At 38.9% G+C, this 17062-nt stretch overlaps 1 protein-coding gene across 4 annotated transcripts in view; it reads right to left on the reverse strand.

Moving 5' to 3' along the window:
- Positions 1-16972, reverse strand: part of IFT122 (intraflagellar transport 122) — a 40881-nt gene extending 23909 nt beyond the window's left edge. The window contains exons 1-16 of one of the 4 annotated variants that reach the window (XM_067544360.1): positions 16907-16972; positions 14519-14585; positions 13742-13826; positions 13166-13244; positions 12082-12158; positions 11495-11561; positions 9889-10035; positions 8829-8996; positions 7724-7799; positions 6934-7125; positions 6253-6391; positions 5401-5603; positions 4788-4925; positions 2981-3145; positions 1962-2159; positions 60-200 (exon numbers count right to left, since the gene is read on the reverse strand). In XM_067544360.1, coding sequence (XP_067400461.1) covers positions 60-200; positions 1962-2159; positions 2981-3145; positions 4788-4925; positions 5401-5603; positions 6253-6391; positions 6934-7125; positions 7724-7799; positions 8829-8996; positions 9889-10001 — 1533 coding nt within the window. In that variant the 5' untranslated portion in view covers positions 10002-10035; positions 11495-11561; positions 12082-12158; ... (2 more) ...; positions 14519-14585; positions 16907-16972. Of the gene's footprint in view, positions 1-59; positions 201-1961; positions 2160-2980; positions 3146-4787; positions 4926-5400; positions 5604-6252; positions 6392-6933; positions 7126-7723; positions 7800-8828; positions 8997-9888; positions 10036-11494; positions 11562-12081; positions 12159-13165; positions 13245-13741; positions 13827-14518; positions 14586-16080; positions 16160-16906 lie in introns of those variants that run through there. The other 3 variants (XM_067544361.1, XM_067544359.1, XM_067544358.1) reach the window with 3 other exon arrangements.
- Between the last annotated feature and the right edge of the window lie 90 nt (positions 16973-17062).

The following is a 17062-nucleotide window of genomic DNA, read 5'->3' on the forward strand; positions in this document are numbered from 1 at the left end:
CTAAGCATGTTAATTCAAAATTTCAAAAATCCTGCTGCACAACTAAATAAATGCTTTACCTTTTTAGCAGTTTCAAACTCTAGCCCTTCCAAGGCCCCCATAGCCAGCTCTTTCCAGTCAGTGTCAGTTACTCCTAAACAAGCAATCTGATATGCTTCTTTGAACATTTTCCGTTCCAGGTATTGATACATAGGTGCAGACTGAGGATTTCCATTGAGAAATATTTATCAAAAGCAAAATATGGAGATATATTAGTGAATGTATTTAATGGATAAATCTGATCATTTTCCAACCCCAACAGTTACAAACCCACTCTGTAGCCAATTATAAAAAGGGCACTACCAAATTCATGGCTGTGAACAACGCTTCACAGACTGTAAATTCTGGTGTCCCCCGTGAAATCTGGTCTTTCCCCTATATTACACTATTAGGTAAAAGTATACAAAAGTACACGGTGTTTCTCAAACTGGGGAACCTGACCTAAAAGGGACTGCAAGGCTATTGGGGCGGTGCTGGTGGGGTGGGGGTGTACTATTGCCACCCTTACTGCTCTGGGTGGCCGCTGGCCAGGTGCCCAGCTCTGAAGGCAGTGCTGCCACTAGCAGCACCGCAGAAGTAAGATTGGCATAGTATGGTGTCTGCCCACCTTTACTTCTGTGTTCCTGCTTGTGGTGGCGCTGCCTTCAGAGCTTGGTGTCCAGACAGCTACTCTCCGGCCGCCCAGCTCTGAAGTAAGTAAGGGTGGAAGAAGAAACCCTGCTACAATAGCCTTGTGACTCCCCCTTGGGTTGGGACCCCCAGGATGAGAAATGCTGAATTAAAGGGCTTTAAATGTTTATATTTTGCTGTTTTAAAATACATATTCACCCTGTTACAACACCATGAAATTTAAGATTTAAATATCTGAAACTGAAATTCAAGATTTTTAAAATTCTATGACTGTGAAATTTACAAAAATGGACTGTGAATTTGGTATGGCCCTAATTATAAACAAAAGAGTGTACAAGGTATAATGACAGTTTTGAAAATAATAAAGTAATTTATTTTGTGATTTTAGTCATCCCTCTCCAACACAAGTACAATGCAGAACAGTAGGGAATAGGATAACTGAATTCCAAACCCTTTTGCCCTGAAAGCACTGTTGACTTGGATCTTAGATCCTACCAATTCAGTACAAGCATCGTAGTGCATTCCTTACTCATCCACAACTCCAAATGATACCAGTGACAGTTATGGGTGCATAAGAATTACAGAATTATGTCTAGTGTACGCACTGATTCCCCATTTTTTGATTCTGGTATACATTTTTTAAGCCACTGTTAAGTAGATGAAAGTAAAAAAAAAAGCACACTGCACTTTTAGTGTCCAAGGGCAAATCAGTTATAATCAGCTATATTAACACCTCCCATTGTTTATAGCCCTTCCCATAATGCAGGAAGAATTACTCTGCTGATTGGTATAGAATCTTTAAATATATTACAAACTGGATATATATACACAACTTAGAACATTTTATACCATTTAAATATTGCCTAAACATATTTAAAAAGGAGCAACAGCAGGTAGTTAATCAGAGGGTTCACAGCATGGGCATAACATGGATATTTGAAAAATAATATAAAAAACATGTATGGGGGAGACAGTGTGCAGAAACTGTAGGCAAAATAAGTTTGTAAGAAAAGTTGCACTGAACCATTGTTGGTCACTGCTTTTAAGTTAAATATATTTGTAAACAAAAGGGGGTGGGGGAGAGACTATCATAATACGAGAGCACATCTCAGCAAAAGAAGGAAAACCCAGATACAAAAAGAACTAAACAATATTGACATTTGAATACATTAGGAGTTTGGATTATATTGATTTTGGTAATATGAAGTTGACAAGTTTCAGAAACATTCTTTCATTTTTAAACCCTGATGTTCAGAAAACACAAAATATGGATTAATTAGCTTAAAAATTACCTGTGGAACTTCAACAGCTGACATAGAAAAAACATGAAGACAGAAAATCTTGGAGCCATTGTATCCCACAACAAAGCCTTGAAGTTTTTGCTGATGGACAGGAAAGTTACTAGCTTTGATGTTGAGGTAACCCCCTCCAGAAAAGCAAAGCATATCCTCACACTGTGTATTCCAAGCCACACTATTAGCATTGGGTTCCTAAATAAGCATATTACATAGGTGATTAAATTACTGTGCAACAGACAAAATTAGATGTTCTCTAAGCAATACACGGCCTTCAGCTAGATATGTGATTATGTTATAGCTGGTATAAATGTGTATATATTTTACACCAATTCTTTATTTTTAAAGAATATACTGGTACTTAAAAGTTAAAAATGTTACAACACACTTTACTAAGCATAAAGCAAGTGCTGTGAAATTGCAATAATTTTGTCTAATATGTTTGTTATATATTCTGCTCATCGCCTTTATTCATACATTAAATTAAAATCTTTCCACAAATGTACACTGCTTCCTAGCTATCAGAATAATTTAATCTCTGGTTCTACTTTCTGGCATAAAAAGAATCTCATGGGACCTATCTTAATAATGCTTCATGCTTTCTATCCAAGGATCTATCTGAAAATACTTTACTAACATTAATGGATTAAGCCTTACAGAGGGACTATGTTAATACTTCTGTCAAGGAAGTACTATTAGCTCCTTTTATATCCAAGGAAAAGTAAGGCACAAAGTGGTTTAGGGTTTAATCCTGCTCCCACCGAAATCAACTGCAAGACTCCCACTGACTTCAATAATTCAAAGCGGAACAGGACATGGCCACAAGTGACTTGTTAAAGATCACATAGCAAGTGCATGGACAAGGTGGGTAAAGAACACAAGTCTCCGGACTTCCACTCCCTTCCCTACCCATTAGGCAACACTCTCTGAAGAGGGCATAATATAGTAATATCTACAAAATTCTACAGCTGATTTCTCTCTCTTTTTATCCACATTTAAAGGTTTTGATTTCTTACCTGGAACAGCAGTTCTTTGGTGTGAATATCATATACTAGGCAGGTGTCATTTTCATCTACCACTGCCAATTTGTTTCGGGATGCACTCATATCCAGACAGCGCACAGCTGTGGATTGCTTCAACAGGACAATTGCAAAAAGATTGTCCACAAATATCTTCAGAATCTGGACATATTTGAAGTCAAAGTTAGTCAGTCAAAGTTGTCATTACTAAAATTACAAAATAGTGGATATTAACTTTGCTGTTGAAAACAGAACTGTGATTACCGGTACATACTATGAAGAAAAAATATTAAAGATATGTAAGAACTAAGGCAGTTTGAAAATATTTTCAAAGGCTTAAACCCTTGCTTCTTTACAATGTGCTAGCTTGCAAGCTAATATAAACAAAACATATGAGACAGCCTAGATTCTGTGTCATTCTACTTGTAAAAGTTACATTAATGCACTTATACCATGGTGAGGAACTTAAATATAAATACAGCGGCCTTTATTGAGTATAACAAGGACTACATATGGCAACAGCCTAAATACTTGCTGTGCTGCACCCTCTTGGTAACCTCTAAGCTCTGTAGTTCTGTAACTCCAGAACTACCAAAAACCCAAAAAAACCAGGTAGCCTCTGCTGTCACTTGTGCTGTATGACAGCCTACCATTTGGATGCCAGTTTCCCTATTACTTGAGTCAGATATGGTATTATTCCATTTTTGATAACTGTAATTTACTAACATTAGAACACATGTACAATACTATATAAAAGTTCATTAATAATGATAATATAATAGAGTATTTTAGGCAAGTAAACAACTGAACAGCCTTCAACAAATGTTAAAATTTTTTACTATATCAATTTCTGCCAGATTCATTCTCCTTCCCTAAATTTGGTAATCGGAAGGCGGTAAGTAAAGTTTTGGTAATATAAGTGGTTTGGATAACATCAACCTTTGTGTGTGGTTTGTAAACAAACTAAAGACAAATATGCTACATGTATTGCTCCATTTCTTTTAAATATATTTATTTTAAAACCAATATTAAAACTGATGGAAGTTTACTGTCTTTCAAAATCATGACAGGAGATCCCATTAAACAGATAAATCAGGGGACACCAATATTTACCACTATCATATTCTTATGCTAGTCCAGAGGCCCAATAGCAGCTATCAACTACTCTTTAGGAAACTTCTTAAGTCACAGTGCCATCTGCTACGCAGTTTTACTATTTCATGATCACATGGCCATCCCATTGATTTTCTACTGTATTAAGTGGAAACCCATCAAATAGGTATTCTGCAAAGATGTATTAAATGTGTGCTTTATTTACAAAGTAACTAAGCACCTTTAGATATTTTGTATTATTCTCTGCATTGGATATAGTTTCAGTGTAGAAATTGCACAGAAATTTGTCTGATTTTGACGTGATTATCATCAAATTGCTGTATGACAAATGCCAAAGGTCCATTTCTTACTGGGACAGTCAGCTGCAGCGGCAGCAAACTGTAGAGAGCCCTTTTCTGTATATACAGTTCTCGAGGTCCACCTTTCTAGCATGGGTAATGGGAGGAACATCTTTGTCTTTCATGGTAACCTACAAGGGAGCAACTAAAAATGAAGAATGTGAGACCACAGGCAAGAGATATAAATAAATGAGTTTTCTGATTCAGGATTAGGTTCAGCCTGGGACCATGAAATTCAGGTTATAAAAGCCTTTGTTGCTTTTGTGTTTAGCTCTATGTATTTCTGTTCTCAAAACTGTATAACAGATTTTGATCTGTACTTGAAAAGAGGTAAGTTAGTCATAAAGAATTACCTGGCCGTTCTTCAGACCTACTAAGAGGCCTTCCCTTCCTGGAGGACCTCCAATAACTTTAATGTAACGAATGAGAGATTCCATCAGCCACTCCCGCTCTTTAACACCACTAAATGAGAGGCACTGTAGTCTTTTCTCCTAAAAAAAAAATTCAGTAATGTACAATATACTGCATGCTGGTAAACAAAAAATCATGTCATTTTAGTACAATGTATTCATAACTACCCAGATATGCCTGCCTACATATGTACATACAAAACAAGAGAATGCCATGTACATCAGATCAATCCAGCAGACAAAATATATTTTAAGATTTCTGATGACATCAAGTAGAAAATATCAAAACCCTCCTTTCTAACACCTTTCATCCCAAAAGATCCCACAGCACTTTATAAACTGATACTCAAACTATATACAGAGATCTTTTCACTGAAATACAGCCATCTGTGAGATGAGACACAGCAGCTGTTCAACTGAGATTGCATTACAGCACACATTCAATTGCCTAATTGTATAATCCATTAGAGTTTTTTCAGAATGCGAATCTTATTCTTCAAAACATGTGTACCCTTCCCTTACTTATCAAGACTATGTTTAATTTTCAAGTACATACCTGGCATAAGATAATGTGATCTGAACATACAACCAGCAAGTTGCATTCAAATTTCTTTGCTATCTTTTCCTTCACACGGTAATGCATGTCTGAGGAGTCATCTGAATATAATTCATAAATCAGGATTTTCTCTGGCAGCTGGATTGCTAATCTGTTTTTGTAGATTGCAATTTTCTTTACAAGCTCTCTGCATTTTATTCTAACTAAAAAGAAAGAACATAAATAAGAGTAAGGTGCAGGCTAAAACTAAAATAATTTAATACCATTTTAAAACTTGATTACAATTTAATGCTTACAAGCACTTCTACACTGAACAGTCAACTCTATTAGAATAGGGTCTGTGGCTCCACACCAAGTATAAGCTACACTTACATGCTACTGGTTAGCAGTAGGTTGCAAGTTATTAACATTCATTACTTGTGAGTGATGTACTAGGATGCATGTTCCAATGTCCCTTCCCTGTTAGAAAACTGGGTGAGAATATTTTTTTAAATTGTGCTTAGAAAATGTTAGTACAAGTCCTTGATGCTGTTAATAAGAACAATCTTGACAAATATAATGTACTATACAGAATCTAAGACTATCTTAATAGCTCTTCCCTCTCATAATGACCTTTCAAATCCCCAATTCTCCTATTAAGTCTTTCCGTGCTGATCCTCTAGAGATATTTGCTCCACTTCAAGTTTGTATTTACATACAAGGAGTTGTGTACCTCAACATTACCATCAGTGTTTATCAAAGACAGGAAGTTCCATGGGATAGAAATCATACATTTGAACACGCTAACAACTATTAATAAAAATAATAATGAAAGGGAAGCTAAGACTTGAATGTAAGTAAGTGTGAAACTACCTTTTTGCTCAGTAATTAGGTGTTGGACAATAACATCTGTCATGCTGTCCCTGTAAGCATAACGATCTTTATAGAGTCCATGAACTGTGCTGAAAATCAGCTGATAAAAGGAAATTGTTCCATCCTGGCATCCTATTGCCTGAACGTAAACAGAAAGGTTTAAAAAACCCATATAATCACCTTCATGTATCAACTAATGATAACTTATAAGCAACTACAAAAATACCCATAAAAACGTGTGACATTTAAATGAACACTAAATCCCTTATGTTACATTCACCAATATAACATATCAACTATAGCCCTCAGCCTGCTCATCCTGTATTGACAAAACTCCCATTGACTTTACTGGTGCAGAATGAGGTCCTATACGATCACAGATCATTGTATTATTTTTACCACCACTCTTGGCCTACTGATTTCAATAGTTCTACCACTGACAGATAAGATATATTACCCCCAAGCAGTAACATACATTCTCTACAAGGCTCATTAATAGAATTCTGAAACAGACAGCCTACCTCACATCTACGTCCAGTCATCCTATTGTGTGACCTCTACAGTCACCCTATTGCATATTTGTCATCAAAAGTATTTAGGTATCCAAGTTTGAAAATTGTTGCCCTACCATATATAGCTATGGTCTCCACGAAAGAAAGGCAATAAAATGTTCCCTCTTACCACATAATTGGAGTCTGGTTTAACTTTACATGTCCACACCCAACTGCTCTGATCCCCTACGGTACCAAGACGCACTCCATCCTTTGTGTATAGAGAGACTTGCTTATCTGATCCTCCCATTAATATATATTCTCCTTTGGAAAAATAGCTAACACAGCAGGGATCAAAATTCAGCACCCTGTCCTTCCCAATCTACAAGACAAAATAAAGAGAAAGGGTCATTTCATGTTTTCCGAGTCAGGGAAAAGTAGTTGGAAACTAGCAAGAGGATCTCCCCAGTGTACAGGGATTCTCATGTGGAGAAGTGCTATCATACAGGCTCCTATGATACTCCCATATCTTCAGCCAGTGGCAAAGACTTTCCCTACACCCAGCAACAGCTGACTGTTGTAACAGCCCTAAGAAGCTGCGCTAAGTTGTATCTGAGAACTAGTCTCACCCACCACAGGTCAGCTCAAAATCAAAGTGATTTAAAAAACAATACTGAGTCTCCCTCTCCTGAATTGTGCCAAGCACTCCGCAGGTGCAGCTCAGGATCTGGACCAGTAAACTATGTCACAAAAGTCTGCAAAACTAGATGCAGTGCCAGAAAGTGGCTCTTTTGGGTTGGGAGACACTAGAGTTGGATGAAAAGAGGATGGTCAAAAGCAGACAAACTAAAAGCTGAGAGCAATTAATAAAACAGCAATATACGAGACACATTATATATACAGAATACGATAAAAAAATAATTGGCTACTCCTGAGGGTAAATACAAATGCACTTTCCAAAGCACTAAACTTCAACTTACCTGTTTGCCACTGAGCTGAAAAAAGGAAAGCCTTTGACCCCAATCTGCTACAGCTAAGATGTCATTATGTTCATCTCTAACATGTAGAAGAAACAGACAATTAAGACATGTGGTGTGCTGCAGAAACTTCTGTATAAAACTCATAAAAACTACAGACAAAAATAAGTAGGATGTCAGACTACATTAAGCAAACTTTTATTTTATTTTTTTAAAAAAGGCCCCAAAATTGAGAGAAAAACCAGACATATCCACCCTGACAAGAACATAATGAACTTTCACGGCCAGGGAACAGACACACTGGAGGTGGAAGAGAGAGCCCATCTGTGCCTCAGTTTCCTCATCTGTAATATGAGGGTGATACTGACCTCCTCTGTAAGTCCTTTGAGAGCTACTGATGAAACAGTGCTATGTAAAACAGCTAGGTATTTTTATTACTGCTGGTCTGCGAGTCTGTTTACCTTAAGATACCACACAAGGACCATCATTCCTCCCATCCCTTTGCCTGGGGGAGAGGGAAGATGGTATTTAGGTTGGTAAGGTGCAGAGATGGGCTGGAACTGAATTTTTTATTATAAATTAAAAATTGTGGGACTAAATTGTCTGATGGCACAAAAAAAAAAAAAAAAAAAAAAAAAAAAAAAAAAAAAGAATGCAACTCCGTCTACTCAACAGAAACACACACACACAAGCAATGAATTCGGCCCTATGGGTTTTGGGGCTCTTTGGGTTTTGATTATTTGTTTTGTTGTGTTAATTATATACATTCTGAGTTTTTATGGTCTATAAAATGCAGTCAATTATCTGAAGTCATTGCTGCACAAGCCTGACACTAGGCGGAAAAAAGAAATCAGTCCCATACATTCTACACAAAGACCCTGTTCGGTATTACTACTGTTGCAGCTGGAACCCTGATTTACAGTCTCGGCAGAATCCATGACCCTAGAGACTGGGATATCCTCTCATTCCTAGAGGTGTTTCCTTCAGGTAAGGGCTGAAACTCATTGGTAGAAGACAGAGATAATTACATATATAAAGTGGGACATAAATGTAGACATCTACATTGTTGGTAGAACAGTAAATTTTGTTCCCTTGAAGTTTCACTCACGAGCTGGTGTCCCTAGGGCTCTCCTCTTCCTCATGTTCTTCTTCTTCTGTCTCACTACCCTGACTACTGCACGTGCTGGACTTCAAAGCTGGTATTTCCTCTAAATAGTTGTGGACTGACTCCTCCTCTTCCTCACTTGCTCTATGATTCCAGAAATTCTCCCACCTACTGTAATATCAATTGTTCATTCACATTCCCTAACACTACAATGAAACTATCATTTCAAAATCTATTATTCTAAGATAAACTTCACTGCATAAAAAATACAAACAAAAAACAACCATCTTTCCTAACAACCAAGCTGATTTTGCACCCAGTTTTTCCACTTATCTAAAGAGACAATAAAGTACAATTGTTATATATAGCCACCAAGGAAATGCACCCGCTATTAGTATGTTCCAGCATCTCAATTATTGTGATCAAAACACTGCAACTCTAAAATTTAAAAAAAACCAGGCAACCTGGTAGGAGGCAGCTGCTGTACTAGAAGTGTAGCTTGCCACATGGGAATCTTAGTTTATCCCAGATACAAATCTCAGGGAGATGGGCACTTGATCTTAAAACACAAGCTGCCAACTATCCATCTCTTAGTCAAAATGCACTCCATTTTGGACTGCAGATAGTGAGAAAACCAAAGGGAAAAAGACAAAAGAATCTCCACCAAAGAAGTTTGTGAAAGCCCTCTTAGGTCTGTCACAGAGGGTTATAAGCTTCAAGAGATGGGGCAAAACTTTCCTCAAGCACAAGTAGCAAATTGGGTCCTATAAAAAAGGCAAAGTGAAGGAAGATTATAACTGGGAGAAAAAAAAAATGGACCTGATCCTCATCTCATTTACACCAGTCTAAATCCAGAGTAACTTCATTTTCTTCTATGGCGTAATTCCAGATTTATACAGATGCGAAAAGCTGGTCACCAGTGAGGAGCCTAAGGACTCTGAGTAGAGTGTAGAAGAAACCCACTGAAAAGGAGAGAGATAATGGCTGGGCCGCTGTGATGTCTGGAATCAACAAAACAAGGATTATCTGTTCAACACAAAAGGAATGGACGTCAGAGGTTTACCTTGATGGATTCCAGCAAATTGACCATATTGGAGATAAAGCACCGCCTGGACGTTCTATTTTGACTTTCTCTTCACCATTTTTATTTCGTATGCTGACAATGCCATTGAACATCCCCAAAGCAAGGTATTGGCCATCATTTGTCCAGCTGATAACAAAACAAAACAAGCAGCGCATCATAGAGGAAACTATTAAAAAGTACAGCATACTGAATCAAGGAATGATAGTTTAGAATGTGTCTGTAAGTAAGGAGAAAAAGAACTGGAATTTAGCCAGTTACCCTGCAGCACTGTATAGTCACATTCATATTTATAGCAGGAACATGCAGCCTAGGGAGAATACTCTGTTACACTCAAGTGAAAAATAAGCACAAGGATAAAGAGAACAAAAGAAGTATCATCTGCTAACACGATGGAAAGTCACACTTACGTTCTTTGTGAAGTTTGTGTGTTCACATGCCAAACTACTGTATAATCTTTTCAGAATAGTAATCACATAAAAGAGAATAGTGATGTTTAGTGTACAGAGCACTGATTGGAACTCAGGAGACCTGTGTTCAATTCCCACTGGCCTGCTAGGTGCGCAAGTTACTTCACCACTCTGTGCCTCAGTTTCCCCATCAGTAAAATTGAAATAATGATACCTCCTTTGTAAAGTGTTTTGAGATCTACTGATGAAAAGCACTACAAAAGTGTTAGGTATTATTTTATTATTATCTCCACCGACTTCTTACCAGTGGAATGTATCCCTTTTCCCTAGATCAAATACATCACTTCCTTAAAACTGACAATACTGCTGCTCTGCATGTAGAAGAGTCTACTAGTTTGCCAACTGTCCTCTCTCTACTCTTTCAAACACTTCCTTAAAACACATCATCAATCTTTCCTATCTCTTTCTCCTCACCTTCTCTTACTTGAACTGTTGTGCTTGGTCTTGTCTGAGACTGCAAGCTTTTGGAGGAGATATATCTTAAACCAAGTGCATATTTGTAAATTTTCCTGCTTTACAGCGCTGTGTAAGTGTTTTTGTATTAGTAATATAAAGTTAACTTATAAGCATCAAATATCAGGATTGGGCTTCATTATCTGGTTGTCTCAAACACCAACAAAAAGTCTAACTTATATAACATCTTTCACCTGAAGACCACAAAATACTTTACAAATATTAATAAGTCTCAGTGGTACCTCCATGAGATTATGACTGTAACAACAGATAAAGAAAGGAAAAGAGAGGTTAACTGACTTGCTCAAGATCACAGTCATTGTAAGTCAGAAACAAGACAATTTAAAAAAAAAATCCAATCAAAAAAATAAGCTACTGCATGCAGATTCCCATCCTGGGGAGAGGATGAGAGAAATAAAAACTAGTATGTGATAGATGCTGCTTAATGCACCACTAGAAGGTGCTCAGATACTACAGTGATGAGGATGCTGGGATATAGAAATCTTCATAAAAAGATAATAGAACAGAACCAAACTCCCAGTGCATGACCCTAATCACGGCTTCTGCATGCATTTAATTACATATATTCTCCTCTTTATTCTGCCATTTTTATTCATAAAGGAAAAAACAATCTGAGTGATACTTCTAGTGCTTAAAAAACTTACCTACAGCAGGTGATTTTACTGCTTGATTTATGTTTGGAGACTGACTTCTGCTCAGGAGACCACAAACCTTAAGAACAACAACAAAAAACAAGGAACTGACTAAGTTCTTCATCAACAGAATCAGCATCTAGGAAAAAAAATGGTTGATTTAAAAGAGGCCAGGATTTCATTCAGTGCTGGGAAGAGTCAATGCATCTTTTGAACAGATATTTATTCATATATAAAAGAGGGGAGGAGCAAACATCTAAATAAAAGAACTATAATGAAATATTTCTTTTGGTTTGGCAAAAAAATAGTACTATTGAAAAATATAACCATAAGATAGTTATATACTCCAGTGCCATAAAGTGTGCTATTTCCAACTGAGGATGAGTGATTTTAAAAGTTAAATATCAAATGATGCTAAACAAGGTATTTTCTAAATTTTCATTTGTATGCTCCATAGTGGAGGAGAAACATTTTATTTCTTCATCACAGAAAAGAAAAACTGTACCCATACATTGCTATCTTAGTAATGTTCAATTCTCTCATTTTAATAATGTTTACTGGCTCAATGAAAAACATCTAAGAAAAGGAAGGAAACATACCAAAATCACTGGAGGAGCAGGATGCCAGTTGGTGAGTAACAGGATTGTATGAAACACACTGTATAGAATCATTATGCCTAGAACAAAGTAATCATCACTTTTGAAACACATTTTTTGTTTTAAATGCCATGTTTTCTATCTTTTAGAATGAGATCTCAAAGTCAAGCTTAGAGGATAAATACTGCATAAAAACAGATCCAGTTACACTATGTCAAATTAATGTGTAATTAAACTAAGTTAAAATAAACTTTTTTTTAAATTAAGCAGTCTCTAAATGGAGGTTATATCAGATTTCATCAAGAACTGGCTGCATTGGTATGAGAGCGTAGGTGGACATTGGTTTGGGAAGCACTGTGAAAGATAAATAATTGTTATCAGCCAAATTTTTCCATCATAGGTATACATGCATTTCTCACTGACTTCAACAAGAATTGTGCAAACTTACCCAAAAGCAGAATTTGGATTTGAAGATGCAAGTTACTAGCAATTACATAGCTGTATTTCTTAATGGTTCTATGGAAGTATGGTATTAATTCAATGAAAAACCACAAAGAATTCCATCTGCACATAAATAAAGCAGGGCAGAAAAAGATGGAACTGGTTGGTAGAGGCAGGTATCAGCAACGACCTTTGGATTGGGCTTTGAACTAGAGCTATTCTAATTTGGCTTATTTTAAAAGACCAGGACCATGCCTTGGACATATACAGTATATGTAACTCCTTTGTTAAGACAGAGCAGAAAATTCTCTGACATGTCTTTGTTCTTCTTGAACTCCTGCTGCCTCTTAATACAGGGAGAGACACTCAAGTGCTCCTTCAATGGCTTCACTAGAGTAACACTATTGTTTTATCTAGCCCTCCTACTGCTCTCTTATTCTCTTAACTATTTTCCTAGCCCCCTCAAATATTCCTCCCATATCTTGACTGCTGTCCTCCCTCATTTCTCCTCTCTCTACTCGTTTCTTCTCTGACTCCAGTTAACATTCCTTCAACTCTTCTAGCATCACTCACTTCTATTAACAGCGGAAGTCCATAACCAATGTATGTATTTAAAGGAAGCAGTGAAGTGAAAGGGTTTACTTACGTGTATTTCAAAATGCCTTCTAACTTTGAAGTCCAAATTATTACACTTTTGTCAGCAGAGCCAGATGCAAAACGCTTGCCTAGGGATTAATAATCATATTTTAAAACAAGCAACCACACATTTAATTATCATGTTTACTCCAAAAACACTCATCTTAGCAAAATAGAACACAGGAAGGTCTTTATAAGTGTCTGAGCGCTACAGAATCAAGTAAGCATGAGTCCAATCCTACTACTGACTCCATATGGTTGCAATTCAATGGGACTCTGTACAGGTAGACCTCTGCTTTCACACAGAGCCCCATTAAAATTAATGCATGCATGTGTGTGCAGGGGTCTCTATCCATAGTGTCAACTGAAGGATTGACAGAGGACAGTACTTTTTTCTGCAACTAACATTTGTAAAGTGTTTTGAGAGCCTGAGATGAAAGGCAGTGTATAAGTGCAAAGTATTATTATTATATTTATTGTAACATTTCTATTTTGCAGTTTACAACAAGAAAGGAATTAAGCCAATTACCATGCTCTCTACAAACTAGCACAAACAAGGATGCTAAGAACCAAAGGTGTCACCTACCATCTTTAGCATAAGCCACACAGTACACTGTGTCTTTGTGTCCTTTCAAGGGCTGAATTAATGTTCCATCAGATGTATCATAAACCTGTATTAATAAAAGGCCAGTGTAAGACCCCAATCCTTCAACAAGCTCAACAGCAGCTAAAATAATTAGAACTAAACAAGATTAGAGGCAAAATAATTTTGTTTGTATACTTTACTTATTTGAGAATACTTTGTACATAGTCAAGGTCACTATTTCTTATGGATAGTTAGCTTCCCCTGTTTGAGTGAGTCTTCCGCACCACAAAGAGACAATTTCTTTTAAATAGGAAAACGTGATTATAAAATAACAAAATTTGTCAGGGAGATTTTGAAGCAAGTATAGTACATGAAACTACTTTTAAATTGTCTTTTAAAAATGGCTAAAGTTTAAATTGATGGCATCCTTTTAAAATACTAGAATATACTTGCCTCTTTCTGTGCACTGAGAAGCAGGCATTACATGTAAGGAGAATAGAGGTTACTGTCATTCAATTCATATGCTGTTTTCAGACAGCCCACTCAGTCTGCCTGTTTTAAAACATCCCTCTCCCACCCTATATCAAAAACTATCTTTTTAAACCAAAGAAAAGGTCACATGAAAGATCCCCCTTTAAAGAGATGAATAAGGAATTTTTAAAAAAAGACTCCAAATATTGCTATATTATATATATAAATGCTCCATAGCTACATTTTGGGGCCTTTTAAAAAATTGTTAGGTTCGGGTGGTATGATGTGGAGAGGACAATCTCCTACCAGCAATCTGTTTCCTGCTGCAATTATTAGCTGAGTTCCATCAGGTTTAAATGCAAGATCATATATACTGGACAAAGAGACAAAAAGGGACAATTAAAAAGCAGTACACTAAATATTACAAGAAATACCCAGAAAACATACTTTCTATTTCCAACATTGTTTCAATATCATAAAAAGAGTAAAAATTTAATTTAATAGAATTTAATACACACTTCAGAACATATCTAATTTTGGGGAAAATTCCAGAAGCCAAACAGCATTATAATGCTTTCCCCACATGCAATAAGTTCTCCAAACCAGACCATCATCCTGCAATTTGTCCAGGCACAGGGGTATGCTTACACAGATCCAATTGCAGGATCAGGTCACTAGCCTGCAACTGCACCCTTGTAGACAGACCCTTGTGACCATGCACATACAGTTGCAAGATCAGAGCCATGGGTGGATGAAAATTAAGAAATCAGGGAAAACTGTGCATTATTCAGACATTGTTACTGACATTATATTACCAATAGTTTGAGAACCAACTGTATGCAAGCTACAGTATGCATTTTTGTTGGTTATATGGATAATAAAAACAGACTCTTGTTCAAGAACATGAAGAAAATCAAAATAGAAAGGTGGCACCATATTTAATCTTGATGTCACTTGGTGTTGGGAGGGGTAGGAGCTAGAGAGGTAGTATAATGGTCTGTATCTATCTATTCCTCTGTAAAGTTTTTCTCACTGAAATAGTCTTCTGAGATACACAGTTGGTTTCCAGGAGGATGATTCTACCATAGCACAGTCCATTACAACACCTAAAAGATGCTAATATACAATAAAATAGTATTGGCTGGAGGTGGGAGGTTATTTTCTCCCAAAGCACTTCCTACCACTTGTATATACAGCACAGGTGAAATTAGCCACTTATTGGTTTAGCAAAGCCTTCACAGGGAGGGTAAAGGGTGAAGTCTAGTCAAGCACACCTGAAGCATTCTTAGACCCACAGAATAAACTACCAAGTCAATTTATCTATTTCCTTTAAATGAAGGACTAGAGTTACATCCTCCCACCCACAGTCACATCCCCACCCCTCAGAACTCCAAATGCAGGGTTCTGGGAACTCTGTATATTCCATCCCTAATGTGATTTACTAAACCATTCCCACTGGACTCATATTTGATGTCTCCTCCATGTCCATCATTTACATTAGTAACCATGGTTACAAACCACTGGTTGCTGCTCTCCTGGCCCCAGTAAGAACCCATGACAACTTACAGGCTCATATAAATTGAGCAGTTTTAAATTGATAATAAATGTACTATTAAATAAAAAGGTGTCTTAACCTTATCAGTCAGGTTGCATCTCAGTCATCAGCATGCCCATACTGTAGTGCCCCTCATCCCAGATCCTCCCCTGGATCAAAAACAGAGGGGCCCCTGCCCTCCCCCTTTACATTCCTTACTAGACCAAGAGCTCCCCAGGGCAGGGACCACATCTTTCCATTTGCCCCATGAAGTGCCCATTGTGCTTTGGGAGGCTGTGAAAATAGCAGACATAAACCATACTTAGCCTCTTACCATTGCTCGGCCTTATCCCTCCAGGTCAGTGCAGCCCTCATCCCTCTCTCTTCTACTAACACCCCTCCCTCACTGCCGGCCCTGGACTACCACCCCCCAGCACTCCCCCCGTCACCACCGGCCCTGGATTACCCCCCCAGCACTCCTCCCCTCACTGCCGGCCCTGGATTACCCCCCCAGCACCCCCTCCCGCACTGCCGGCCCTGGACTACCACCCCCCAGCACTCCCCCCGTCACCACCGGCCCTGGATTACCCCCCCCCAGCACTCCCCCCGTCACCACCGGCCCTGGACTACCACCCCCCAGCACTCCTCCCCTCACTGCCGGCCCTGGACTACCCCCCCAGCGCCCCCTCCCTCACCGCCGGCCCTGGACTACCCCCCCAGCGCCCCCTCCCTCACCGCCGACCCTGGACTACCCCCCCCAGCGCCCCCTCCCTCACCGCCGGCCCTGGACTACCCCCCCCAGCGCCCCCTCCCTCACCGCCGGCCCTGGACTACCCCCCCCAGCACCCCCTCCCTCACCGCCGGCCCTGGACACCCCCCCGCCTGCCCCCTCTTCCCCACGCCCCCTCCCACAACAGCACCCCTTGTCCCCCGTCCTCACCGGCGGCCTTGCCCCCTCACCTCCTGCTTCCCCAACTCCCCCCGCCCTGTCTGTGTGTGCCTGCGTTACTGCCCGCCTCCCTCTCTCAATCCCCGCCGCAGGCTCACGAAGCACCGCCGCTGCCCTGCCTCTCCCCCGCGCCCTGCTGCTGTTTGTTTATTTACACGAGACTGAAGCTCCCCCCAGCCTCCCCAGGCAACGCGCATGCGCACTCACTGACCCGGCAGCCCTTTGCTTGGAATCAACCGGCAAGACGCGAGAGCGTAGAAAGGTGGGAAACCGCAACAGTTGAATCAGAAATGCGCATGCGCGACGAACGCTGCGTCTTGTGGACACTGCGCTTGCGCGGGAAGAAGTACTGCGCAAACGTGGAGCG

This window comes from Emydura macquarii, unplaced genomic scaffold (genome assembly GCF_026122565.2).
Source record: "Emydura macquarii macquarii isolate MOO-44397 ecotype Brisbane River unplaced genomic scaffold, CSIRO-AGI_Emac_v2 contig_968, whole genome shotgun sequence".
NCBI classification, from domain to species: Eukaryota; Metazoa; Chordata; order Testudines; family Chelidae; genus Emydura; species Emydura macquarii.